The sequence below is a fragment of the Lontra canadensis genome, unplaced genomic scaffold, assembly GCF_010015895.1.
Source record: "Lontra canadensis isolate GAN:19392208 unplaced genomic scaffold, GSC_riverotter_1.0 scaffold34, whole genome shotgun sequence".
NCBI classification, from domain to species: domain Eukaryota; kingdom Metazoa; phylum Chordata; class Mammalia; order Carnivora; family Mustelidae; genus Lontra; species Lontra canadensis.
The window spans coordinates 8,115,072-8,142,723 of record NW_022631028.1 but is presented as its reverse complement, the minus strand read 5'-3'; the positions used below and the strand labels follow the sequence as shown (position 1 = coordinate 8,142,723).

The following is a 27,652-nucleotide window of genomic DNA, read 5'->3' as shown; positions in this document are numbered from 1 at the left end:
CCTGTATGTTAAGACCTGAAAGTCTTAACAGGAACCACATTTCACATGCACATACTTCTCTTTTTCAGATCAGTTGTTGTTTTCTATTCTCTGATCAGCATCATTCTGATACAAAGGAAGTCAGAAGTCTCCCATCATCCGTATCCACCTGTTGCAAGGAAGCCAGCTTTTGGAAAAAGACCCCCTCACTTGTACAAAGAGGGAGAGCTATTATATCATATTTCAAATTTTTATTTGGAGTTCGTGAATTCATGGGGAATGAGCAAAGGAAAGGCCTGGCAGACTTCGGAGGGCTGTTTTAAGGAACACTTGAACACACCCAGCTGTAAGGCTACGAGAGCTTCCTATTCAATGGGGTGGACTCCGGTCACTCAGCTCCTGGGGCGGGCATCCTCAGTGGTGTGGGTTTGGTTGTGGGCGTTCTCTGATTCCTGTTCAGTCCAGCTTCCCCACTGGATAGACATGTGCTAGGCACACTAATAATTAACAAATGGTGTCCACAGTATAAGGTATGGGTTGCTAATCCTACCTGCGGTTATTAGCGTGGACTTTTTCTAGACTTCAGCAAACCAGATATACAAAGAAATGCTGCTGGAAAGCCAATTGAAGATCTGTCTTTGCGCATCCAGGCATTCAAATGATAATCAATAGATGCTTAGAACAAGGCTGATAGGCAGGTATTACCCTCTGCCCTGCTCTGCATTTTGCCTGTAAGTACAACTCGGTAAACAAGAGCTAATTCTTAACAATAACCTGGAAAGTTAATGTTGTTCTCTAAGTTGGCATTAGAAGAAATGTTGACTTTAAGGGCGTCGTATTCCTCATAGAGCCAGGAAAAAGCAGGAAAACATGCTAAAAAATAATTTAACTGACAACACAGTCCTACTTCAGGCTCGTTTTATAGTGGGAGAAGAGTGTTCTGCACTTGGGAGTTTTTTAGTGGCTTCCCAAAGGTCTGGGTTTTATGGGCTACTCATAATCACTGTGATTTATTGAACACCTACTACATACAAGGCACTTTACATATATTAGCTTTGCGTGCTCTAAGAGCACTGTGCATTTTTCACAGTAGCACTTAACACTGTTCTAATCTCCACTTATTTATATGACTAATTGATTAATGTGTGTCTTCCCCATAAGACAGTCACCTCCATGTTGATGGATCTTTATCAGTCTTCATTCCCTCTTGTTGCCCCAACACCTAATACAGGGTCCTGACACATGGTAGGTACAAAGTAAATACTGCTTGGAAGGGTGAGTGAACCAAAAAGCAGAATGGTATGGTTTTAGGGAAGGGGAAATGGAAAGATAGAGTGGTTGGATGGCTTGTTGAAACCTTCAAGTTGGCAGAGTGGGAAATCACGTTCAAGTATGTCTGGTCTGGTGGCTTCTCAAACTTTAATGTGCTTGTGACTCACCTGGAGGGGGTGTGATCAAAATATAGATTGTCACAAATGAAATGGGTCTGAGAATTTGCATTTGTAACACGCTCCCTGGTGACACCCACGCTCCTCTCCATAGCACCATGCTTTGTGTAGCTGAGGCCAGTCTGTCCCACAGTTGCAGTGTAGAAGGTGTTAACTTCTTATCTGTTGGAGGCATACGTGGTTCTCTCTGGAAAGCCTTGCTATGAGACGGAGTGCTTGTACCTGGACTGGTCTCCTAAGGAAAGTTCTCTTAAGTAAATACACTGGCCCCATCCATCAGTTGGTTATCCATGGGCTGTGAGAATCTTAACTCAGGTATCGATATTGCTAACGGGCTCTGTTGTCTCCATTAGAAATCTCATACCGACTGTGGTTCTGCTCTAAAGATGTCCAGTCCCCCCACCGCTCACATTGACCACAGAGATGCGAAGGAGTAGCAGCACCTTCTAAAAGTTTCTTTGGGTGTTTAGTTGATGAATGAGTCCTTTGGAGAGTCTGAGGTCACCAGACATCAGATGGTCCCACCGTCTCAACTCTATAGCCATCCAGTGGCCCCCACACTCAGTGTGGGAAGGGAGGCTTGCATCAACAACTTGCCATTGGTGCCCACTCTACCTATCCTGGGCACCTCAGAATCTACCCTTCTCCCTAGCATGTCTATGACAGCGACAGCTTTTTCCTAAATATCCTCTCTGGGTCAGCACTTCCCTCTAGCTCTTGAGAAATAGGTAGAGAAGTTGGCCTTTTCACAATTTAGAGTAGGGGGTCCAAGGACTAGGTGCTTACCGTGACCATCTGACATCACATGGGGGAGCATATCTCTGCTAGAAGGGGCCTCTCACTCCGAGTTCTGATGACGTAATCACTGAGCGGTCTGATACCCAGCCCCACCTAACCCTGGTCTCCAGCCTCTGGCTGTTGCACAGTTTCTGAGTCGACCCTTGCTAACTGTAGGATGATCCCCGCATTCTTCTCTTAAGGCTGACTGATGGTCTGTTCTCCGTAGCCATTCAACACCAAACCTATTCATAATCTTTGTGCCTGATTGGAGCCTACCCTTTGTCCATCACGTAACATAATGTCACCATTTTTGTGTGGATGCACGATTTGAGGATTTGCATATGTTGTATTCTAATTGTGTAGTAGTAAAAATCGAAGGGGCACTTTTAAAAAGATTTATTTTAGCTCTGTATTTTGAAACACTCTTTCAAATATGCTTTCCTTTATAGTATTCGGCTGTGCTTAATGTTCATGAAGGGTGGTTTAATGAGATGAGGACTTACAAGCTAAGGGCATCATTATATTATTGAAATAATACTGAAAGTAAATTGGCAGATACCTGTAGTTTGTCCTGAAGTCACTTATTTGAAGAGCTTGCTTTAGTTCTCTTGGCGTGGACAGACAAGGCCCAGGAATTATAGATGATGAATAAGGAATATACCACTGATGAAATTTCCTTAGAGCACACGATGTGTTTTCACATCTCTTCTATCTTTGTACATTAGGTTTTCTCCCTTTCATTGATATTTTTCATTTGTTTGGGGATGTTATTTTGCTTTTAACTCCGTAAATGGTGTATATGCCTGTGCTTTTCGATTAATCAGCCTCCCAAAGGTAATGATTAAAGTGTACAGATGTGGGAAGCCACAAATACAAAGACAGCTTACATCTCACTTTTCTTTTATATATATAAATGATTCCCATTTTGCAATACCTTAGCATCATGGTCATTGTTCCCATAAAAAATACTGTATTTTGTGAAATGATACAATTATGAGGCATTTCCCATTATGTAGACACCATGTCTTTAAATTATAGCAATTTCTTAAGATTTTAAGGCAAAATGAGCTCTTAGAAGTGTGATTAATAGCAGGGAATGAGGCTAATGCTGGGTCATCAGTGGCACTCCATTACAAAAAAGGTTGGACTAATAAAAGCATCCATCTTTTTGACCAATAAAGCATTTGAATGATATGCTTCCAGTATTTATCCTATAGTAGTTCGTTGGTAACTGAGTAAACTCTGAACTTAGGTTGTAGAAAGGCAGCTGTATGTAAGCGGCCGCGGAGCTGGTCCTCGATGGTGTGGGCAAAGGCAGGCCTGGGAGGGAGGCTGATGTTGGAGCTGCCAGTCTGATTTTTCTGCTGTCTTCTGCAGGCTTAAAAACCCATGGCACAGGAGCCCTCTTGCTTTGGGGGCCAAGAATAGAGAGTCTAGTCTGTTGATTATTTATTTCTCTACTGGCATGTGTGTACACGGTAGGCTGTCATCGTTAGGAGTGCTGTGCTCTGGAGTCAGGGATACAACCTAGTCTGCAGAGAGGTCTCTTAAAGTCTCCTCGTGCCCAGTTCCCCAGTACAGAAGCTCGTACCACTCACTGGTGTGTTGGAAGAGGATTTTTAGGTGCTTCATAAATCATTCACCAGTTCTCATTATTGCGATTTGATGTTGAAGCAATTCCATTTTCAGTCAGTTTTAATCCTTCCGATAAAGCCAAGGAGAAAGTTTCCATTTGGTACTAGTATGTCTTTAATCTCTCTCTTCCAGTTGTAAGCTCATTATTTAACAAAGAAAGAACATGGCTCCCGCTCAGAGCCTTTGTGGACAGCAGGATCTAGCTGGAATTTAATAACATTGGTTGGGTTGTATTACATTTATTATAAAGTCTTTCTCTTCTATAAAGGGATACACACTGGCTTTCCATTTGACGAAATGATACAAAGTTTCCTCTGCAATAGATTTATATGTTTGTCGAAAGTGAATACATTTTAAAAATAGCATTGGTGGAGGTATAGAGGGAGATGGCAGAAATCATGAACATGAAAGTCGAAATGAATGTTTGAGCCTCGGAAGCTGGCTCGAGTGTCCACTCAGGTGCCATGATCACTCTGAGAATCTCTGAGCTTGTGAGATTTTCATCCCAGAGAAGATACGTGGCAGGAACAAATCAGTCCTTGCCACACTTGGGTCCACCCAGAGCTTCCTTGGGACTGTTTTCAGTTTTTGAAAGAGTTGATCACACCAGTTATTTAAAAGACTTCTTAGTAAATGGGTTCTTTTATAATTATTTTCTTTTATTCATTTATAGTTATTTTATTTTGCAAATAAGGCTTATAACATGGGGTCTTTGGGGAACAACATAAGCAACCTGGGTCCATGCATATGAAGTTGAACGTGGATTAGGGTATTTACCACCTCAACTGAGGCAGAGGAGAAAGGCACATCATTTATCTTGTTCTTGGTAAAGAATCAGTAGAACCATTTTTGAATATAACACATCCTCACGTGGGGTAAGGTTATGTGCCTAGGTTTAGCTTGACTTTCAAAACTCTGGGACTTATTTACGATTGGCCTTGATCGAGGGAAATGGTTTCAGCTCTTTGGATTACCTTTTAGAATTGTAAATTTCCTTATGAACCTTCTCTGGCACTCCAGTTCATCTAGGCTCTAGGAAGAGAAAATACAGGTGAAAGTCAGGAGAGCTCCCGGAGAAGACTGGAAGGGCGGATAGGGGGTAAGGAAGATGGGGAGTAAGGACAGCGGGGCCCAACATTCTGCTTTTACTTCACTTCTTTCTCTCTGGAGTTTGCCTGGAGCTTCAGGTAAGGCACTCTGCTTCTCTGTCTCCTGTTCATCTCGGCCGCGTGGAATTTGAGAACCTTGGGTTCCCAGAGCACTGGAGGAAGAGCCTCAGTGTTAGCGGTTCTGGCAGCCGGGTCTGCATGGTCATTGCGGGAGGAGCAAGGCTGGGTTGCCTTCTCCAGGCCAGGGGAACAGCTCGAGGCCCTGAGGGTTTTCTAGGGCATAAAAGGGAGAGAGGTCCCACGGTCCCTTCTTCCTGTCCTTACGGTGCTTACAGGTCCATGAGCCTGAGAAAATTTCTCCTACTAGGGCTCGGAGCACTCATTGGACATTTCTTCTCCAATCTTTGTTGAGATTTTAGGGGCCGCGTTGGTTTGGGGAAAGGAGACTGTGGGCAGAGAGGGACTTGGGAAACAAACCACAGCACAACAAAACAAAAACACAAAAGAAAAGGCTCTCGTTACTTTGTGACTGTGACATTCCGGTGGCAGAACAAAGATTAGATGTAGAAGGAGGCGGCGGGAGCGAGAGCAGCTAGAGAAGGTTAAGAAGTTTAAAGTGGAATTGGGCTGGGTATCGGGTGCGAGAGGGGACCCCTGAAATTTTGTTAGATTTGTTAGACAGAGATGGAAATTCCAGTAATCCGAAAGTTACTGAAGTAATTGCCACAGTCGTCTGCAGTGTATCTTTAGTTGTGGTTTTTTTGTTTTTTTAAATTTTATTTTCTCATTTTCAAATTTTGCTTTGGTTCTCCAGCAATGCTTTACTGTACTGTACTATATTTTTCTAAATACAGAATTTTAAAAAATTAATTAACTGAAAATAAATGTAAGATATAAATACCAAACTGGTTTTCACCGTGTTTTGCTTATTAAATATTAAGTAATGGAGAGATGTCATTTGCACGTATCACAATTAAAGAATTTAGTAATATTAAACAATCTGAGAAATGGATTTAAAAAAATGCTTTGTCAATTGTACACCTAAATATAGTCTCTCTGATAAAGCATGGTAGCTTCCTTATAATATACAGCAAGCTGTTTTACCCATTCTTTACACATGAAGCGAATTTTTGAAGATGAAACATTTCTTTATAACACTTCTGTTAGTGGAGATATTGACTTATTCCCTCTTCGAAGACCTCAGATTTCTTTGATAAGCCAACGCACTGAAGTCCCGAGCGGCTCTGTGTAGCATCACCTGATTAATTTATTTATATCTTGTTTTTTAAGGGCAAAAATCATACCTGGATGGTTGGATTTTTGCAGCATCCTTGAGAAACATATCTATCTGTGTGTGGACCCTGTGTACTTAAAGGTATCTTGGAACAAGAAACTGCTCGAGGAGGAACACGAGAGCTCTCCCTCTAGGAAAAACATTTAAGATCCCAGTCGATGTTTGACCCATATATTTCATTGATGAAAGAGGAAGAGCCCAGGAAATGAATGTAGAGTTACTCAAGCATAAAAACATTCCAGTCTTTTAAAGCTGTGACCAAATCCAATCCTTAGTAGTTTAAACCATGTGGAGGCTTTATTTTTATCTACAAAGCAGGAAGTAAAAAGGCATTGACTGAGCTCTGCTTCCTCTGGGGGTGACCTCTTCTTTCTTAAAGGGGGCCATCACTTTATTATTACTACTGTTATTATTATTATTATTATTATTTCCGAGTAACATTGTCAGTAAAGAGTTAACCGGATTTCACTTGATTTGCTCTGGCTTATATGATGATGAGTAATGCGAGGTTGGTAACAGCAAATTGTTGTTTATAAGCAAACATGGCATTGTGCAAACAAGCAGGCCTGGTCTCCAACTGGTTTGATTTCATGGTGGTCAGCAGCTGATCTGTGTTACATACAACCTTTCTGCCTCTCTAAATGTCAGAAGAATGACTGTTTGTTTATCTTGCCTTCTTTGCAGCTGTTTACTCTGTAATGCATTTACCTCGACCTTGATTCCCGAAGAGTGGCCCCTTTCTCCTCCCTACCCCTGTTTACACTAGTCCTGCCCCTGGTGTCACCTATGAAATCTGTTGATTATTCCACCTGGTTAATGTTAAATTGCTCTTGTAAGATGATGTGTTTGTTCATAAACACAAATGCTGGGCCCCTTGTTTACTGTACCCATGGCAGCGATCCTTATTAAACAAATATTGCTTTGTTTGCGGGGTGCGAGCAGCAGTTTATCCTGCAAGGTCTGTTTAAAACGCACACACACATTAAAAAAAAAAAAACAAAAACTTAAATACTAGAATTTTGATAAAGAAAGAAAAAGGGGAACTTGTCCCTGGAATGTGGTTGAAACAGACTTAGGTTTGCTTTTCTTATCTTATGCTTGGATGAAGGGGCTGGAGAGATTAGCAAGTTGTTTGGTTTTTCTAAGAGATTTCCTTAGTGTAATGATATCTATGCAGTTGTTTGCTTTTTTCAGAAGGGAGAGAGCTCTCCTGAAAGGCCACTAGCTTAGCAATAGAACATCAGATGGCTAGAAAACTCTTTGTGGAGCAAACAAGGACTTAGAAGGTGTAGGAGAAAAAGTCTAGTGCTATGAACAAGGCAGTCACCTTCAAAAGGTACAACCCTTGGATTTTATGTTATTGTGTGTGTGTATTCTGTGTTGTTGTGTGGGCTCCCTATGATTCTGTGTGATGGGGGTACTCACTCAAGTTTGAAAAGGGAAGATTAACTTTGAGTTTAATGTATTGTGAATCGATTCTCTGTGATATGTACGGAGACATCCTAAGTGGGAAGAGACCATATAGTGAATATATGTGATATGTTTTTACAAGCTCGTGTTTTAATTCTTACCTGGTATTCTCACCTGTCTCATTTTAAATTGAGTTTTATGCATTGTATCCTTTCTAATTAAGGAAAGGAGACATTGTGTCTCTTCAGTTTGATGTGTGTGACTCTTGTCCCTTGGTCACCGGGAGTCACAGTAGATAAGACCAAACATTAGCCTGTCCTTTGTCATGTTTTGCAAACAGCAGAGAAAACAGCTTACATCATCTTTGTTGTTTTTTTTTTTTTTTTTTTTTTAATTATTGTTTGTTGCTGTTTCTGAATTTGTGTTGTGTTTCAATACTGGGCAGGGCCTGCTAGCATTTGCTGTAAATTACAAGGATGAAATACAGACTGGGGTGAGGGTAGAAGCGGGGGTCATGACCTTCAACAAATTGTGGTCTTTTATATCAAGAGAAAAGCCGGTTAATCTGTCTGTAAGGGCAACTTTCGGCGGAGGGGGTGGGGGGGGTGGGGGGTGGGATACATGTATGCGTACCGAAGTTTTTGAAGGATAAAATTAAATAATTGTCCCTTGGACACAATGGAGACGTGCCAGCGCAGACTGCTGAGAGCCTGCATTCACCAGCTGCCATGATGCTCTGAACATATTGTTCGCTTTGGCCACTAGAGCGGTTAGGGGCTGGAGGCAAAAGCTGGAGGTACGTGAAGTGTGTCATCATGCACGGCAACCACTAATTGATGTTAGGAACCTGGCCCCATATATATGAAACTCTATAATATATGGAAATGGGAAAAAAAAAATATTCTGACCTGCTTGTCGGTCACTTTATTCTGCAGGGCTCTGTGTGACAGTTCAGTTGTTTGAATGTTCCAACGATTTGGGTTTGGCAGGCCTTGTTAATTCTCCAACTTAAACTCTGTTGTGTTCTGTAAAAAATGCATTTTAATTCAGCTCCCTAGAACCTCTGGCCCAGTCATACCCTGAGCTACAGAGGCTTCCGTGTAGCAAAGCAAACAGCCTAGCCCAGGATTGGCAAACTCCTTTCTGGTCTCTGTTTAATTATTTGAGCTCGTCTGGATGAATGCGCCAGGGAGTGGCTATTCTCCTTTGTACTTCTGTTTCCTAGAGCAGCTTCCTTCCAAGTTCCATAGTTTTTGCCCACAGTGGCTACGATGACAGCGCTCAAACTCTTGTCTGCGGGGAGGGAAGGAAAACACGACCAACAGTAGCTGAAATTCTGAAAAGACAGACATTTGTAACTTTGAAGGGGTGGGTGTTTTTACCGGTGCCTTCTGGTGACTTCCGAAGACCGTGGAAGTTTGCTAAGGCAGGCTGTTAGCACGGGACACGCACATTTCCTCCGAACAACCTTGCTGCCTCGGTGTTGGAATTCGGGACTTCTTTCTCTCTGGAAACGTAAAATCTCTTGTCTTTACAATGAAAGCCTGGTAGAGAAGGGAAATCATGTTTTTATTAGGAACATTATTTTATTACCACCCTGTTCCTCTAACTGTTGTGAGTCATGCGTTTCAGGGAAAATTAAACATCCGGCTCTGTACCTTTTTCCATCGCAGCTGAACTGAAAATTAACTGTGGACCGTGGATTTTGGTAGGGTTTTTCACTGATGGTTTATCTTTACATTTTTCAGGGGTTGGAACAGTCCTACTCCTGCTATGGCGTAAAATGATTTAATAGCATACGTTCGTTTCTCAGTTTCAGAAATCCAAAATGATTAGTCCTTCCAAGCGAAGTACAGGACGTAGAGTATTTTAAAGGTAGGACCATCAAGGTGGTGGGCAGCAGAAGCCCTTGATCTCATTTGCTTGGGAGTTTGGACTGGGACTTTTCTGTCATTTTAATCATTTAGCTAAAAATTCAGCAGTTAGGGATAAGTTCCTACTATAGCAGTCCCCTTATAGCCACGGTTTTGCTTTGTGGATTCTGTTACCCGTGGGTTGGGAAGCAGATGATCCTCCTTCCAAAGTATTGTCAGAACGCCTATGTCGTTCACCTCACTTAAGCTCATCAGTAAGACATTTTGTCATCTCACATCATCTCACAAAGCAGAAAGGTGACTACAGTACAATAAGACATTGTAAGAGAGGGCTAGAGATCACATTCACATAACTTCTCTTATACTAGATTATAATAATTGTTCTAGTTTATTATATTGTATCTAGTTGTCATATATATATATATATGTATATATATATATATATATATATATATATCTAGTTTATCCCAGGGTCCTGGGATCCAGTCTCACATCTGTCTCCTTGCTCAGCTAGGAGCCTGCCTCTCCCTCTGCTTGCGCCGTCTCTCTCTCTCTCTCTCAAAACAAAAAAACAAACAAACAAAAACGTAGTGTTTGTAGGATTCAGTACTGTCTGCAATTTCAGGCATCCACTGGGGGTCTGGGAACATATTCCCCGTGAATAAGAGGAGTTACTGTGTGTGCAAGGTGTGCCTAAAAGTAAAAGTAAAGTTCAAAATAAAGGGTTTTTTGTTTTTTGTTTTATTTTTTGTTTTTTTTTTGGTGGGGGGGGTTGGCTTTTTTAAATTGTTACTAAAGAAATGGAGTTAGGCCAGGAAGGAGATCATTTTTCTCTGAATGCCTCTTTGTCCGTTTACTTCATAAACAGAGGGTACCTCTAGGTTGATTGATAAACACAAACTAGTTCTTAGTTCTTTTTTCTCCTCCTTTGAACTATAAAGGTAAGAGAGCTACCATATGACATTATTAACGACAAACCTAATTATCCTCCCAGGCTTCTCCCCAACTGAGGACTCTGCTTCACAGAGCACCCAAAGCCGTAGGTTCTCCCCCTCAGGCTATCTGAGATGTATCCAGATTGTCCTCGCCTCTACCCTTTCCCCTCCTTTCCAGCCCCAAGCCCTGCATTTCCTGCAGGAGTAGCTCACTGAGGACACATGTACCATGGCTTTCCAGGAGGGGTGCTCCGAGACCTGGATCTCTCTCTACTGAGAGGCCCACCCCGACACTTCCATGATATCCTCAACCTCTGCTGATCTCAGATTTGGGAAGATTCCAGTTTTTCCCTTCTCTCCCATATGGCTATGTAAATAGCCTTTAAAAACAAATGAACAAATAAACATATTTTTGACTATTTCTTTGCTCCTCAACTTTTTCTTCCTAAGTGCTAAATGGAATTCCAGATTTTTAAAGATAGATCTCGATATCTCCAGTGCACGATAAAGTTGATAATACATAAATCATTTTTAACAACAGGTAATAGGCATAATTTATGGTGTTCCAGTGCTATCTTTTTGATATTTATGATGGATAATGCTCAGTTTTTGCCCTCATATTACTGCTTTAAATTATACCACAAGAAAATTAATGAGAAAGTAGATTTATGGGTTTCATTTGTTTGTCAATTCGGAAATTAATTGGGTGTTAATTTTAGCCGTCCCTCATCAGACCAGGACTTCAGTCTGTGTGCATTACTTTGCATTCATTGTAGCTTACCTCCCATTTACTGTGGGTCACTAGCTTTGCATACATTAAAATAGCCCTCCGGCTCATTCCCTTGATTACTTTTTGAACTGCCATGCATTAGAAAATTTACGCCTTTCTGTTATAATTATTAAAATTTGGTATTGGAAGATGGTGCTTTCGTAACCCAGCACACAGACTTCGCTTCCTAAACTTGGCCCTTGGATGGTCTTTCTGCAGAATGGGACCCCTGCCATCAGGGGCGGTGGATAGGCAGACCGTGGGGTCTGATCCCAACTTGTGGGAGTGATCTCAGACGTGAAAACACTCAGCTGGTGTTACTTTGTTTTTCTTGTTGCTTTCTCCTCCCTACCTTTGAGAGTATGCCTTGGAATCTCCACCCCGTGGCAGTGACTCTGCATCTTGGGGCCCTTCCTTCCTGCCCTGGCTTCACCTGCTCCCTTAGCCCCTCAGTTTCACTTGTAATCCCTCCAGCAGCCCTTCCTCTGTTCTCTGCCACCTAGTGCATCTTGCCAGGTGAAGGGCAAGCACTTGCAAAGCGTGTGCCACGTGCTAGGAAATGCGAAGTCTCCATAGTCAAAGCCGGCCTTACTTTGGGGATGCTTTCTGTTCTTGAGTCCCTATTTTGAGTGGGAAGAACTCCTGCAAGAAGATGGAGAGCAAGGCACCGGGTTTGTGTCCTGGGCCACCCTGCTGTTTGCCTGCCGGCAGGGAGGAATCCCCTTAGCTGCACTGTGCTCCTTTAAACTCCTTTATGTGTATTATGTTGCCAGGTCGACCTTTTGCACATTTAAAGGGAAACCGTTCATTTATCTGATGAAACCCAGAAGTAAATGTATGCTTTATATCTTAATACGCACAAGTTTTTCTTCTTTCCTGAATCACATGAACATGATCAATGTGGACTTTGAATCATCATGATGTGACATGAGTCCTTCTTTGGAACTAGAGCTAGCCTGACTCCCACCTTTATTTTTGTCCTGTCTGTAAACTCTGCACAGAGTCTAACTGATGAAGTAGGCACACCTCTTGCTCAGTAATTCCACAATACAGACGTTCACATGATCACCCCATTCTTAGAGTTGCTTTCTTCCTCCTTCCCTCCTTGTCATCCCTCTGTCCTTTCCTCCCACCCTTCTTCCCCTTCTCTGTCCCTCCCTTCCCTATGTTCTTCCTTTCTTCTTTCCTTTTACCCCCATGCCCCCCCCCCCCAAGAGCTTCTGTTATCTCTTCAAAATACCTCCCATTTCCTTCTTTCCTGGTACTGGATGAACAATGAGAAAATGATCTTTGCTTTGGGCTGGGGGAGGACCATGTCATCACCGTCATCATTTTCCTACAAGTGATTTCACCATTAACTTCTCTTCTCTTCTTCCCATAGAAGTAGAAATATATTTTACAAAACTGTGTTTAGTTTAATTTACACATCCTTTCATGAACAGACCAAGTTCTTTAAGGGCATTTATTCTGCTTCATATAAATAATTGATCAGCCAAGTTAATTTACTTCTGCCTGACTTGGTCAACCTTAATTAACTGCCCTGGAATCAAGACTGAACTTTTTGTTAGCTTAAAATCTTTCACAAGCATGATAACAAGGACTTTATTTTCCTTAAATTTTCAGCATCAACACTGTAACCAAGGAAATAATCATAATAATAAAGCATTGCTTTAATTTACTATAAATACATTGGCCTGGACATTATGAATTTTCCAGAATACGTCCAGGGTATGCTCTGTTGGCAGCGACAATAAATAAGCAGGCTAAACTCAGTTCTTATCCTTTTCTACAAGTTCCTTCAGCACAAAAATCGATCTTCAGAAATCAGTAGCTCTGTCACGCTTCCAGAAGCAAGACCAGAAGTGGGCCATTTTGGCTTCCTTCCGCTTTCTGACATCCACGGGATTATAACCTCTGCCTTCGCAGGGGTGTGTTGAACGGGTCATATGTGACTTAAACAGAACCGGCTCATTCAGAGAAGACACGCAAGAAACCAGAGGAAGATTTGTGTTTATTTCCAGAGGGCTTATTAGTGGGGAGGGATGGTCACGTCCTCCAGGAGCCATGCCTTCGTATCCACACGCTCCAGCTGATGGCGTATCGTTTCTTGCTCTCGATTTGCCGTGGAGCAGGGCAGTTCATTGGTTATAAGGAGTCCCAGAGGGAAGTGGAGGTTATACAAACTGAGTGTCTATGACAAGGTCCCGCTAAGAAAAGAAGGTACAGTGTTCGATGTCAGAAAATGCATGTGCCTCTCGCATACACTGCCCTGCTCTCAGATGATTCTCAAATTGTAAAACTCAATAGAAAAAGACAAATAGAGGTGTTTGCTAAAGAATGCGGACACTTTCATCTTCGTATTTTAGATGCTTTTGTTTGTCTACCTGCCACCTTGGTACTGTCTTTCCTGGAATTACTTAGTTTTCTTTTCATTCATTTACTAATGGACCATCTTGCCCAGGATTTTGCAAATGGGAAATTCTCCGTCATTCATAGAATGGACAGGTTCACGTCTGAAACAAGCAAGGATGATGGCTGTATCTATTCCTTAACCTACGGAGCTTTGGTTTTCTTATCTGTAAAATGGGATAAATTTCACCTGCTTCCTCTCTTTGATGGACTTGTTATGAGTTTGAAAAGTACCTCAGAGAGCCTTGTAGTTTGTGAAGTGTTGTACAGACATAAAGCCTTATTAAATGGCTTGGAACATTCCATAGAAAGAAATATTGCCAGCCCAGATATTGTTAGAAATGTTCTTAGACATCGACACTCCTAATTTTTCACATGTGCTTTTCAAAAAGCTGTTTTCTCCTGATTGGTGTGGGAGATTATGGGAAATTTTAAATCTTGCAACCTACATACTACTGTTAGCACTTGACTAATTAAGGACATCCTCAGACCAAAATAATCCTTTATGCAATTTCAGTCCCAATGCCTGCACTCTCACAGACCCGATTCGCAAGCCAAGCTGCTTGGCGAGATGCCTGCAGAACTTCTCCTGGAGGACTTGGCAGTCTTCTTGGAACTGCGTAGAGCAAAACCTTATCAAATTGTGGATTGGAGATGGTCCCTACTCCACCCACCACCACGGTGTCAAACCCAGGAAACAGAAGCAGGGCCAGTCTCTTAGACACCTGTTCTGAGGTCAGGCATCCCAATGGTCGCAGGCTGAGAAAAGCAGATTCTTTCCTATAGCTCGGAGGACAGGATATATGGCTAACTAGGCCCCCTTCTGAGGGCAGGTAAAGATCTCACGTGCAAGCCTTGTTTTTATCTTTTGGCGGGGTCTGTTTGCTGATGTGAGTAGGCTTTCCAGAAAGTTTAAAAAAAGAAAAGTGTTTTTGTTTTCTCTTTAGGCATGCTTGTGACATATCTAAGAATTGAGTGCGTTTCCTTGTTAACTATGCTAGGACAACAATTCTCTCCCTCAAATACCTAAACATCACCTTTTCCTTCATTTCTGTACGAATGGGCAGCTATGTGAAACAGAAACATTGGGGGGAAAGCCCCCTCAATTGCACAAATTAATTCCTTTTTGGCAACAAACAAGGTACTTTTATTGCCTGGTTCTTCTATCTTAGAGAAAGTTTTAGTTGTGTTTTTGATAGGTTTTATACTCTGTAGACAGTAAGGATATAAAGGCCGTTTTTAAATGATTCTAATTATGGGAAAGTCTGATTTCAAGAAAAGAGCGTGAATCAGCTGTTGCTTCTGAGTTTGTTTTCCACCTGTCAACAACAACAAAAAATGCCATTCTTAATCCCCTTCAGAATTGGATTAATTTTAAACATGTCTTCTGGGTTTATAAAGTTTGTACTTAAGTTGGATCATACAGGGCACTGAAAGGAAAGGAAGAAAGATGTGAATTTTTCTGCTTTTAATTTTCCATTAGGCTTTTGTGGAAGTCGGTAGAAAAGGGACTTGAACCAACTTCCAGCAAGAGGGCAGCCTCCTCTAAAGATGTCCCAAGTATTTCAATTTCCCTTTTGTCACATATTGCAAGGGAGGGGGGGATCCGTAATGCAGATTGCACATGTCTTTCCACAATGCACGAGTATTTGTTACAAGTTTTCAGCCCTTTGATCTGAGTTCGGTGTTTCACGTTGAAGTTTTAATATTCAGACATTTCTCAGCTTTGATATTGGAACTGTCAGGTCCTTTAGTGACTATTGCTTTTCCTGTTCAAAGTCCTCGTCTGTGAATTTGGAGTATGACCCTGCCATTACACTCTTTGCTCCTTACTACACCTCAGCTGTAAGAGAACACATGGTTAAGAATGTTGACATCCGGCTGAACTTGTTCAAATCCTGATTGCACCACTACTAATGATTTATGCTGGGCAAATTAAAATGGTCCTCGTGGGGGCCTAGTTTTCTCATCTGCATACTGGAGATACCAGTGGCATTCAGAACTAAACTGGGAAATATACGTAAATCACCTGCTGGTGGGCTTGGTACGGCACTGGTAACACTTGGTATTAGTAAATATGATCTATCTTTTGTCATAATCAGATGCATTTACTGAGAGCTGAATTGTGGGTAATGGTTTTGTACCTAGAAAGTAGCTGGGCAGAACATGAAATACATTTACATGTATGTAGGTGATATCCTCCAGCTGCACATCTTGCACTGTACATATAGACATACATACATACTTACAAACACATACACATATATGTTTTTTATTAGACACTTCATAATTTTGCAATCAGACCTTTTCTTTGGTCTGCCTAAGGCCAGATTTTTTTCCAAAATAAATAGAAGATGTCCCAGACCTTTCAGGCCTTAAAACAAACTAGAGGTTAGTAATTCAGCAAGAGAAAATCCCCTAACTTTGAATAGGATTTCTTAGGACAGTTTTAACCATAGGACAAAGATCAGAGTCTGAATTTTTTTAGCTCCTGAAAAGTGGGGGGAGGGGATTCTTTTTTTTTTTTTTTTTCTTTCTCTCTAAATGTGGCTGATCTCATTGGAATCACCAATTTTGAAGATTTCTCAGTACCAGAATCATTCTGGGGAGTACGAATCTTTAAATGCTCTTGCCTTTTTGACCGTGAGGGTGTTCGGCTCAAATGATCTCATGGCTCTTCTCGTGGTGTGTGTCCTGTCTTGATAGCGTGGGGTTGGAGACTTTCTCTCTAGGAGTGTACCACCCCAACGCAGAGCCTGCACACACTGAAATTTAATGTTACACCTAATATGCCACATACAACAACTTACTCCTTTTTGAGAAAAACATCCAGATAGTCATAGATATTTAACCATAAATCCCGAGGTCCCCCGAAAGGATTTTTCTCCAAGGGGAAACAGCTTCTTGAAAGGACCACTACGAACTCTTGAAGCTGGCCCGACCCCTCCGTCCTCAGACACTAAGGGACTAGCCCACAACCCAGGGCCAAGAGTGTGTGAAAGAAAAGGACAACTGTTTACAGAGTCTGGCAACACGGAAGGCAGGGCCCTTCTCCTTCTGTCCAACAACTGTTTTAACAGCTGCTTTTCTCTCTCTCCCCTGCTCCCTCCTGAAAATCCCTCTATCAGGTTTTTGAGTCATGATGCAAGAATCTGGGACTGAGACAAAAAGTAACGGTTCAGCCATCCAGAACGGGTCGAGCGGCGGCAACCACTTGCTCCAGTGTGGGAGTCTTCGCGAAGGACGGTCCAACGGGGAGACGCCGGCGGCGGACGCGGGGGCCGCCGAGCTCGTGCACGTGCAGCAGCAGCAGCAGCAGGTACCGTGGCCTCGGGGCTGCGCGGGCTGCGGGGGACTGCGGGGGACTGCGGGCTGGCGCTCCCGCTCGCCCTCCTCACTCGCCCCCGTGCGAGTGTTGGAGGCTCACGTGGCGGGCTGGCTGCCTGTCAGCAGCATCCAGCGCGGGGTGGTGGCCCTGGGAGACTAATGCTCAAGCTCTTGGGAGCCGAGACTCTTGGAAGCTACTCCCTCTGCCCCCGCCCCCTGTCTTGGGGAGCAGTTGTTAAAGATGAGCTTGAGCTCACCTCTTCTCAGGCCCCACCGTGGCAACCTGAAGCTGAAGTATTTGGGATAAAATGAATTGCAGAAATGGTTCCCTATGCTTGAGTTAAAAAGTGATACTCATAAACGGGCTTACTGAGACTGGTGAAGAACGACACCAAAGGAGGGATGGTGGATGAAAGGAACAGGGGATGGAAGAGGGAGTGGAAGCAAACAGTAGAAACGGACGGGCAGGAGCGGGTATACAGCAGGCATAGCTTCGACAGCACAGGCTTCAATGTAAGAAGTGGAACTTCGGGGTGTGGACCACTGGCCTATGTGTCTTGTATACATACAGCAGCTGGTATGGGGCTAAGTCCTCTTAATGTTTTACATTAGTTCTTATTGGTGGTTCCCCCAAATGCATGTAAATTGGGACATACTCATTCTCCTTACGTTCTCCATGGTCATGTCAGTGGGTACCCGTGAGGGACGGATTAAATATTTCCAAATGGTAAAGGTGCCCCAGAAAATGGTGTTATGTGGCCCAAATGTTGTGGGAAATTCAGATAAATAAATAGCACCCGCTTGAAGACAGTTTTCCAGCCTCTCGGAATCAGGAAATAGGATTTGTTTTTATTAAATGATAATGGGTGGGTTGTATTCCATTTTGGTCTTGGATTCATCTACTCGGTACATAGTTGTGGTGCCCTTGCAAAAGGGTGAAAAAGAACACTGCATCTTCGGGCCTTTCTGGAAAAAAAAAATATTAGAAATCTTTGGGGGATGAGGAGGAGGCAGACGAACCTTTTCTCAAACCATTTTCTTGGAAAGCATATTGGGGAAGGAAAGGAACCCTTTTTGTATGAGGGTTATAGCCTTCGACAGGCTCTGAGGATATTTCATTTTTTTACTTGCTGAGAAGTTTTTAAAAATATGAAGAATCGTTACATTGTTAGTCTGTTAGAAGGTAGTGGAACCTGCTGGGGGAAAGCTAAGACAGAAGGAAAAGGAAACTAGCAGACATGCTCAGGTCTCACGACGAGCACTTCATCTATGTGATGTGACCTCTGTCCCTGGTTGTCCAGAACCTTCTGTGCCTGCACCTTGGGTACCCCATCAGCTGGAATTTATGATGTATGTTGTGTGGAAGGTCGTGCACTTAAATGAGTGCCAGTGGCAGAATTCTAACCACTGAGGTAGTTAGCAAAACATATCCTCAGATGGTAGGATAGTATCTGTGTGTGCGCGTGTATCATTCATGTGGTGTTCTCGGGTACTTAGGGTTCAATGGAGAGAGCCACCGGAATCTTGGAGTGCTGTGTTCTATGTCCTTACCCTACAAAGGCCAAGAGCCACCAGTTCTTAAGCAGTTGAGGTGTGGTGCTCTTGACCTATGGGGTGGGAACCCCACAGCTTAGTATTTAGGATACATTAAATAAATAGGAAATTCATATTCATATAAAATTCTTTAGAATTTTATATGAAGTACTAAAAAATCATTTACCATCTTAAAGTAGTAAGTCGGCCAAAATCTTTATATATGTACCATACTCTCACACACACACACACGCACACACACACACACACACACATCCCTACACCAATATCAGCAACAACACATTGGTCTCATAGAAGACAGTTAGGAAAGTGCATGTTAACAACATCTTCCTTAAAAAGCATCAGTAACAAAATTAGTTATCCACATCTCCCCTCTTTATCTTGGCTGTGACCACTTTGGAAAACATGGTCTTATGTGTCATGGATGTCAGTACCTTTTGTTGTACTTCAAAACTCATTTTAAATACTTTTTATAACAAGTTTATTTTTATTTGCTATTGATATGATTTAGGAAGAGAGAGTGTGCTTGGATTTATCATTGCGGCGAAAACCTCACATATTGTGCTTGGTGGCCCTTTTTGAACTTTTAAGGCAAAATACTGACAACTGTTTGCCCTTCCAAGTGTATGATGAGGCTCCTCACAGGTTGTTGGGGGACAAGTAAATCTCTCGATGGATTGGGGGCGGGGGGACTAAGGGACTGAAAAAGTTTTGCTGGACTAGAGTGAACCTAGTTTCCTTCCAGAAAACGGCAACAGGTCAGCGCTTTGAAGAAATGTGAGGGTCAACGTGATAGACTCGGGTTGTTTTCGTCATTTTTATTCTACAGGTTTTTACTTGAAGTGAGAATACCAGCAGTGAGAAAATCACAGCCATGCTGAATTCATTACTGCGGTAGTCACACAAAACCACGGATAAAATTTCAATAACTGCAGGCCACAGTTGAGTAAACAGTTGCACTGAAATTTAATTCCTGTTGACTTTTCCCCCATTCCTCGCCAGGGGCACATTCTGATTCTGTAGTACAAAGACAACAGGGGTTACAGCTTTGATTAATGTAGGACAGTGGAAGAGAATTAGAACTGTAAAATATGTTAGAAGTCCATGGAACAAAAAGATGTGGCTTAAAAGGGCTTGGTATAAAAATGAGTTAATTATGCTGTGTGTAACACTGAACGTTATAGGATTTTCCAGTTGTACCAGTGCCATCGTTGACAATATAGGGAGAATTTTTGCCTAGTGCCAGGACTTTTAAAATAAATGCAAGCCTTTCCATGTTTGATTCTTATTACCAAAGATAATTACAAATGATAGCAAGTGCCCTTTCAGAATGGAGAGCTTTCACAAAGATTAGCTGTGGAATGAGTGACTTCTATGCTGGGACTGGTCTACAGGTTGGCTAAATCAGGTCTAAGAAGAATTGTTTAAAAAGGAAAAAAAATTACGTAGGTGACAACCTAGAAAAATCAGGAGAATCTGGCTTTTCCATCTTCTCTTGAAAAACCAGAAGATCCGGTAACCCTAGACCAATATTCCTACGAGGGCAACAGTTGTTAGGGGATGGATTGCTCGTGAAATCAAGGAGCCTGCCGCTCTCCAGGCTGCCCCAACTCCCACCCAGCAGCATTGCTCATTTGTGGCCCTCTAGGCAGGGGGGTTGGTCGTTCTGCAAGATACCATCATCACTCAGAAGCCATCACCAAGGAGAGGTGCTGCCAGTAGCTTGGAGGAACCCGCCAACACACTCCCCAACTATCTTCCTTCCTCAAAACGAAATGTATTATCTCTGTAATGTTTCAAGCCTACTTCTATCTGGGCCATGAAACTATTATAACAATAGTTTCCTAATAAGATAATTTGATAGAGTTTCTGAACATTTCTTTTAGCCACTGGGTAATTCTTTACCCGATACCATAACTGCTTTTTTTTCCTATTATGCCTGCCCCATTTCTGGGTCTATAAGAGTTCTGTACTGGATATACACTACTCCATTACGAAACTCAGCAACAAATACTATTACCAGTTACTGAAGTTTTTTTTTTTTTTTTCCCCTTAAGAAAGGATTTTAAAATGTCCAGAGCAATTTCATAAACTGTGTGGATTAATGCATTTTAAAAGTCTTGAATTTTAGAAAGCAGAATTTTATTTCCATATTGCTGCAAATGAGAGCTTTTTCAGATAAGCATATTACATAGAGCATAATGTTTAGAAGTTTCTCCATATACAGCATATGCTGTCAGGTCAATTAACAGAATGCATACTAGAAAATGTTTATTCAATAAAAATGAATAGCTGTTAAATAAAACAGCTATTTCTTAACAACATTCCATTTAATGATGGGGTTTTTTTTTTGGGTACCACCTGGCAGTTTTATTGTCTGCAAATCAGGATAGAGAGAGCTTTGGTTGCTGTGGTTTTGAGGTGTGGCTATTGTTTTATATGAGGAGGGCAGTGTGGAGGTAGTCTGTGAGAAAGACATTAAAAAAAAAGATATACTACATACGGGGTTTAAATATGGATTATTTAGAGAGTGTGGATAAGTGATGTATTTGTTTCATTCATTGACATAGGTTCTTTGACATTTGGTTTAAGATGTTGGACCTTTTGGCCCGAGAGATACCTACCCACCATCAACATGTGTCTATATACATGTTTCCTGTTAATAATGTAAAAGAAAGAGAGGAAAGCATTGGATGAGTCCTAAAGAGTTAAGAGAGGTAGGAAGGACAAGTAGCTTCTGAAACATCATAAGAGGGAAGAAGAGGGATTCATTGGGTTGCATTTTGCCAATGAGCTATTAAAGGAGGTGAGAGATGAGATGCCTGGGAGATGCTCAGGACCAGAGAAGCTCAGAGAGACAGGAGGAGTGGGAGGGGGCTCGAGAAGGAAATCTGGCTGTGTATGTTCATAGAGGATGTAGACAATACACTATCAGAAGGGCCCAGGAGAATCACGGGTCTATTTCTTGGAATCTCCTGATGCGAGTCACCAAAGGATAATGACCAGAGTGTAAACCTGTTAGCATAAACCCATACACAAATATTAAAAATTCTTCTCTTCATTTTCAAATGGCGGAATGAAGGTCCTCATTTTGTTCTTGTTACCAAAATGACTAGTGGCTATCGAGCAAAAGAGGGAGGTTGTCCTGCCAACACTTCCAGCTTGAGATGCCCCTATAAAAAACAACGTGTGGGAGAAATCGCTGTTGCGTTTGGATGGGCAGTAAGCTCCAACGAAAGAGACCGCCCCCGTGCGCTTCTCATTTGTACTCATATTCCTCTGTGGGAACCACGTTACTGTTATTGTGGTCATCCTTTGCCTTGTTCCTCCCTCTATAGAGGGAGGCCCAAGTGATTAACTGTGGATTAGTACAAAGGCCAGGTAGCAATGGCCAGTTCGGCCTTACCATTCTTCTCTTTGCAAAAGGTTGCTTTGTTAACTTTGTTAGGAATATATACAATGGAATATTACTCAGCCATCAGAAAGGATTAGTACCCACTATTTGCATCGACATGGATGGAACTGGAGGGGATTATGCTAAGGGAAATAAGTCAAGCAGAGAAAGAGAGTTATCATATGATTTCACTCATATGTGGAACATAAGAAATAACATGAGGACATTAGGGGAATGAAGGGAATACTGAAGGGGTGGAATCAGAGGGGGAGATGAACCATGAGAGATTATGGACTCTGGGAAACAAACTAAGGGTTTCAAAGGGGAGGGGGGTGGGGAGGATATGTTAGCCTGGTGATGGGTATTAAGGAGGGCACGTATTGCAATGAGAAAAAAAATAAAAAGTAAAATAAAAAGAAAACAAAGAACACACTCAAGTGGCCTTTTGCCTTGCTGATAGTAGGGACTGTGTCTGAAAGGAGGGTCTTTTGATGCCACTGGAAGGGAAAAGATAGTCAGCATCTCTGGTTTTAATAAGGGAAGCTTCTGGAAGGTAATGTAGAATGTAGATGATCTTAATTTATTGAGTTCTCTCATTGAGGTAGGCCCTGTGATAGGGGCTAGCACCTTCCTTCAGTGGTGGGTAAAAAACTCAAACTATAATTTTTAAGGACTCACTCTACCAAGTTAGATTCTTTTTGAACACAAGGTAGAGTTCGAATATAGAAGCTATTGATGATCAATGTAGTAGGAACCGGTGTCCCCAAAAACATTAGTGAAAACCATGCAAACAAATTGAGATAAAAGTAAGAGAGGAATTTGGATAGTTGTGACAAATAAAGAAAAAGCAGCCATAACAATAACAGACTCCCACTTTTCCCCCATTCCCTTTTGTGACTCTTTCAGGAAAAGGTGGAAAAGGCACACTTCACCCTGAGTGCTAAAGTTCTTTACTCTGGGAGTTTGGACCTCCCTGTCATCAGAATATTGTCAGAGATTTAGGTAACCTGTGATGTGAGCCTTATATGAAATTCTTTCAAGGTCTGATTACTAAACAGTTGTGTGTCATTAATTTCTCTGTTGAAAAGTGAGATGGCATGAGAAACGACAACAGAGAAAGAGCCAAAGATATAGAAAGCTAGGTGCCACGTTTCACCATGCGTGAAGCCTACCTTCAACTTTAAGCCAAAGCATCCCTACTTTGCGAAGGCAATTTTAAGCCCTGACCTGTGAGATAATAATAATAATAATAATAATAATAATAATAATAATAATAATAAAATAAATACCCTCTCTCGCTTGTCTAATCAGAAATCTCTTTTTGAACTTTCAGGAGGTGTGACTTTAATGGTAATTTGTTGACAGATTAGCCTCACTGATTGCCGGGAGTTTGTTTTGCAAAACTGGCGGGTCCCTCTCTGGTCTCCGAAGGCAAGAAGCCTACTTTGCTGTTTTGCAACCGCGTGCGTTTATTGACAAGTAGTGCTGAGCGCGCAGAATTGGTCTGTTTGTGTAATGAAACCTATACAGCTCGCCTGATGGAGCCGAGTGTACTTTTAGGTAGTGCATAGATTACTTGATAAAAAGGGTTACAAGGTGACTGCTTTTATGACAAAGTAGAATGGCAATATAAATGCGAGTGGTAGATGGGGCCGCAGAAGGGAAGTTTATATAGGGAATTGAACCCCGTATTAGAAAGTTTCTTTTCATCACTTGGTCTTTGAACTCCAATCTATTGTAATTATGAAGTGTTACTTGTAACATTCCAGAGGCCCTTTGCTAAATACTGTGTTTGATTTGGTGCAGAGAAATACAACCACTTTTTTTTTTTTTTTTTTTTTTTTTTGTTCCTTTTCCCTCCTGCAAGAAAATGTGGTGAAGAGAATTTCACATACTGGTCTGGCCTCAGCTTTGTTCCAAGTGAGCTAATAAATGTGCCACACTGGAAACTATGTATTAACTTTGTTTCTTTGCTTTGGAGTTCTTGAAATGCGCTCATTCATTTGTTGTATATTCTTTCATGGAACTCATGGAACGAAGACTTTGTGGTGCAAAACTGGCTGTGTGTAAGGAGATGTGCATGGTAGAGTAATTAATTCCGAGTTTATTTGACTAGAGCCCGAAAAGCCTGGAGAGTAAGGATGGGAGCAATGGGAAGGGGGTTCGAAGGTTACCTGGGTTCAGCTTGTTGGAGGCTTGGGTTTCTAAGCCAGGGAAGGTTTCTAGTCAGAGAAGAAAGGCCATTCAGGAGGAGAAGTACTGAGGATAAATTATAAGGTTGGAGCTGGCCTGGCTTAGGAGGAAAGAGATTTTTGAAAGATTAATAGCAGTGACAAGGCCCTGCAGTAGGTCCCGAATTCAGTAATGGGCCGCTAACTCTCGCTTCATTGGGTTGAGGCCTTGGTTTTGTTGACCACCTTTACTGCCTTGCTCTCTGCCTTTCTTCTTCTGTGTTTGAACACCTTGGTGAGCGGTAGGACCCATATCAGCTAGGATGGCCCTTTCTCATTCCCTCATGTTCCCTAGCACGCAGCACAGTCCCTGACACAGTGCAGTTCTTTGACCGCCTCTGTGAATGAATGAAGTAGGAAGAGAAAGGAAGGCGGTGGTCACAAGAGTGTTGAGGGGAGTATTGGAAAATCAGCAGAGCCTCTTGAAGTAGGACATGTGAAAACATCAAGGGGTGGGAGTTAGCAAGGGTGATGAGTCAGCATTTCCCATCTGAGTGACTGGCAAAGTGCTGGAATTATGGAACAGAAGAGAAGGGCATCAGGAGGAGAACCCACACTCCCTTCTTCCCTGCCACGGGTCAGTTATTGGACAAACACAAATTGTGCACAAGCACAAACTTAAGTTGTAAATAAGGACCGGACTTACTTTGGAAAAGTCCTTTTTTAAAATCGACATCCTCTTACATCATGAAAACTCACTCTTTTGATTGTATATGTTTATTCAGATTAAAATTATCAAATATTTTCCCTTTAGGCTTTGCCAGTTACTAATGAGTCTATCTTCCAAAAGTCACATGGTAAATGCTGATAAACTGCCTCGTGTTCCTATTGATCATGGAATGGACTTAATCTCTATTAGAGAACAAAACGACAAAGTTAGATCTTTGATAAAGTCTGTTTCATATTGACACAAGCTTCTTAGAATGAATTTGTTTTTTATGGTGAAAGGGGCTGTATGTTGTGTTTCTTTTGTTGGAAATACGATGTATAATTATTAAACAGTGGTGCTATTGGCAGACTCATTGACCGAGGCATAGATTAAACTGCTTAGGGATGTCAAGGTCTTGTCTATGTGTTTAAGTTGAGCCCTGCATAGAGGCAGATGGAGGGAAACCAGCTCTTTTCCCTTTAATCCCTTCAGATAGAACATTTTCCAGTATCTTCTGCATGAGAGGGGTAGTTTTTTGTTTTTGTTTTTGTTTTTTAATGTGGTAACCCTAAAGTTCTCCTTGAATTAACTCTTTCATCCCTATTTTAAGACTGCTTCTTTTCGACGGTACTCCAAATAAAATTAACTTCCTGACGCAGATTCATCTTCAGCAGAGTTTCTGAAAGTAGACCCTTTGTCATACAATTTATCATCCACACAAGCACAAGGAATTGTCAGGATCATGGTTGCCTGTCAAAAGAGGCAAAGTGTCAGCTGATCCGAAATCCGTGTTTTTATCACTATGCCTTCTCTCATCCCGAACTCCCCTGTCTCCACGTTGAAGGGAAGGTGACATGATGTCTTCTTAGTCATTCAAATCCAATAACTTTTAATCTGAAGGTTAAGTAGTGAGATATAAACTAAGAGATGATAATATCAATTTTATGTTCACTGAAGGGCACAATATACCTCTTTCTAGTAGAGGGAAAATTGTGCGTAAAATGTCTTTTGCTTTTCAATAGCAGAGCCATGTGTCTCAGAGCCAAAGGAAGAAAGAGTTTTGGAAAAATTTAATAAAATAATATGTAACATCCTAAAACAGGGCAAGAGTGGCCTTTTATTATTATAATCATTAAGTATTAATTTTTCAAGGTTGCATGGTAAGACACAGTTCCATTTTTATAGCCTTTTGTATTAACTCTTGTTATCTTCCCTATGAACTCAACAACCTTTTACAAGGTTAAAGACTGGGAGAGAATGACATAATGTTCGTTCTTTCCTGACTATTTTTGATCCTAATGCATATGATAAATAATACTGTGATAATATTGCTTACCTTGCCTCATTTTTTTTGTCCTACTCATGATATTTCCATTTCAACTCAATAGGCATTCACCATCCAAAAGTCGTCAGTGAAAATGCCTTTATGTGCATTTTTTATTATGACACTCTGATTATCTCATTGGCTGTACACCTGTCTTCCCAGCTCAAAGTTGGTGCTGTGTATTATGTGTGTGTGCTGTGTATATCTATGTAAAGACTGTATCATTACTGTGTTTACGGAGGGAAAAGCATCATGCGTAAGCTGAGGAGGTGATATTCGCAATCGGAATTGTGACGATTATATTCCTGAAATATTTTAAACTTGTCTCAGCCATTTGTGCAGTCCCCTGACAGGGCAGGTTCTAGGTACAATGCACGGTGTTAAACCTGCAGACTATACGAGGGATCCGGGAACTAAGCCTGCCACCTATTTTTTTTTTTTTTTAAAAGAAGGTTTTTATTGACATGTATTGAGTACTGTGATATTTTATTTCTTTGCAACATGTTATCTCATCTAATTCTCATAATGACCCAGTGAGGTAGATATAATCATTTAAGGATCTCAAGTAAGAAGAAAGAAAGAGTTAGAGTCAAGAGCAGGGGGTGGGGGGAAGACTGGCAAAATTGGAGCTTCTGGATCTACTTGTTCTTGCCATTCGGTTCTTACCTGCCTTTTCTGTGATGTGTTTACTCAGCAGCTTCCTTGAATTCTGTGAGTTAATAGATTCCCTTCTTGGACTGGGGGGAAAAAAAGATTTTATTGAAATACCACCATCCTCCTTGTCGGCCATTGTCTAGAGGTACCTTCCGCCTACCACAGCAGAGGTGCATTGTTGCAGCAGAGAACATACAGCTCACAGAGCCAAAAATACTTCTTACCTGGTCCTTTCCAGAACAAATTTTTAGTGAAGGGCAGATGTGGCAAGGCTGGCCTTCTAGAACCTACTACTCTTTATAGAAAGTGACAGAACTGAGGGATCATTCCTTATTTTTTTTTCCCCTAGATTATCCCTCAAGAAATACATGTATCAGAGTTTAAGTCTTTTTGTCTTACATTTTCCGGAGGGGTAAAGTCACTTGTTGGTTTTATCCTATCTGCAGAGTCACTTTCTAATCATTTAATTGAATGCATTTCACAAATTAAATGTTCTGGCATTATTGGTGGTGAGAGGAATAATCAGCCAGCCCACTAAGGAAATGGAGATTGGACACTGAGTCACTCGAAGAGCGGACGTTCTTCCTTATGGTTCTCTTACCAAAGAAAATGAACATCAAAACATGCGTATCTTGGGTTCACCGTCCCATGGTTGGCAAGAAGATATGAAGAAATACCCTTAACATCTCCCTGAATTCAGAAAACTTCGAATCGAATCGTAGTGGAACAAAACATAAACATATGCATTAAATATCAATAAAAATCTCCAAGCAAAATGAAGACAAGCTGTGGAAGATAGGGGTATGAGTCATTAACAGATGAGTGACTTAAGCAATACATCTTCAGTAACCCAGAGAAGAGAGTTTGTGTCTATGCT

General features: G+C 41.6%; 1 protein-coding gene across 8 annotated transcripts in view; it reads left to right on the top strand.

The window, feature by feature from the left end:
• Positions 1-27,652, top strand: part of FOXP1 (forkhead box P1) — a 576,422-nt gene that overhangs the window by 330,712 nt on the left and 218,058 nt on the right. For 5 of the 8 annotated variants that reach the window (XM_032867389.1, XM_032867392.1, XM_032867393.1 and 2 more), the window contains one exon: positions 16,771-16,955. In XM_032867389.1, coding sequence (XP_032723280.1) covers positions 16,782-16,955 — 174 coding nt within the window. In that variant the 5' untranslated portion in view covers positions 16,771-16,781. Of the gene's footprint in view, positions 1-7,480; positions 7,582-9,474; positions 9,531-16,770; positions 16,959-27,652 lie in introns of those variants that run through there. The other 3 variants (XM_032867391.1, XM_032867396.1, XM_032867390.1) reach the window with 3 other exon arrangements.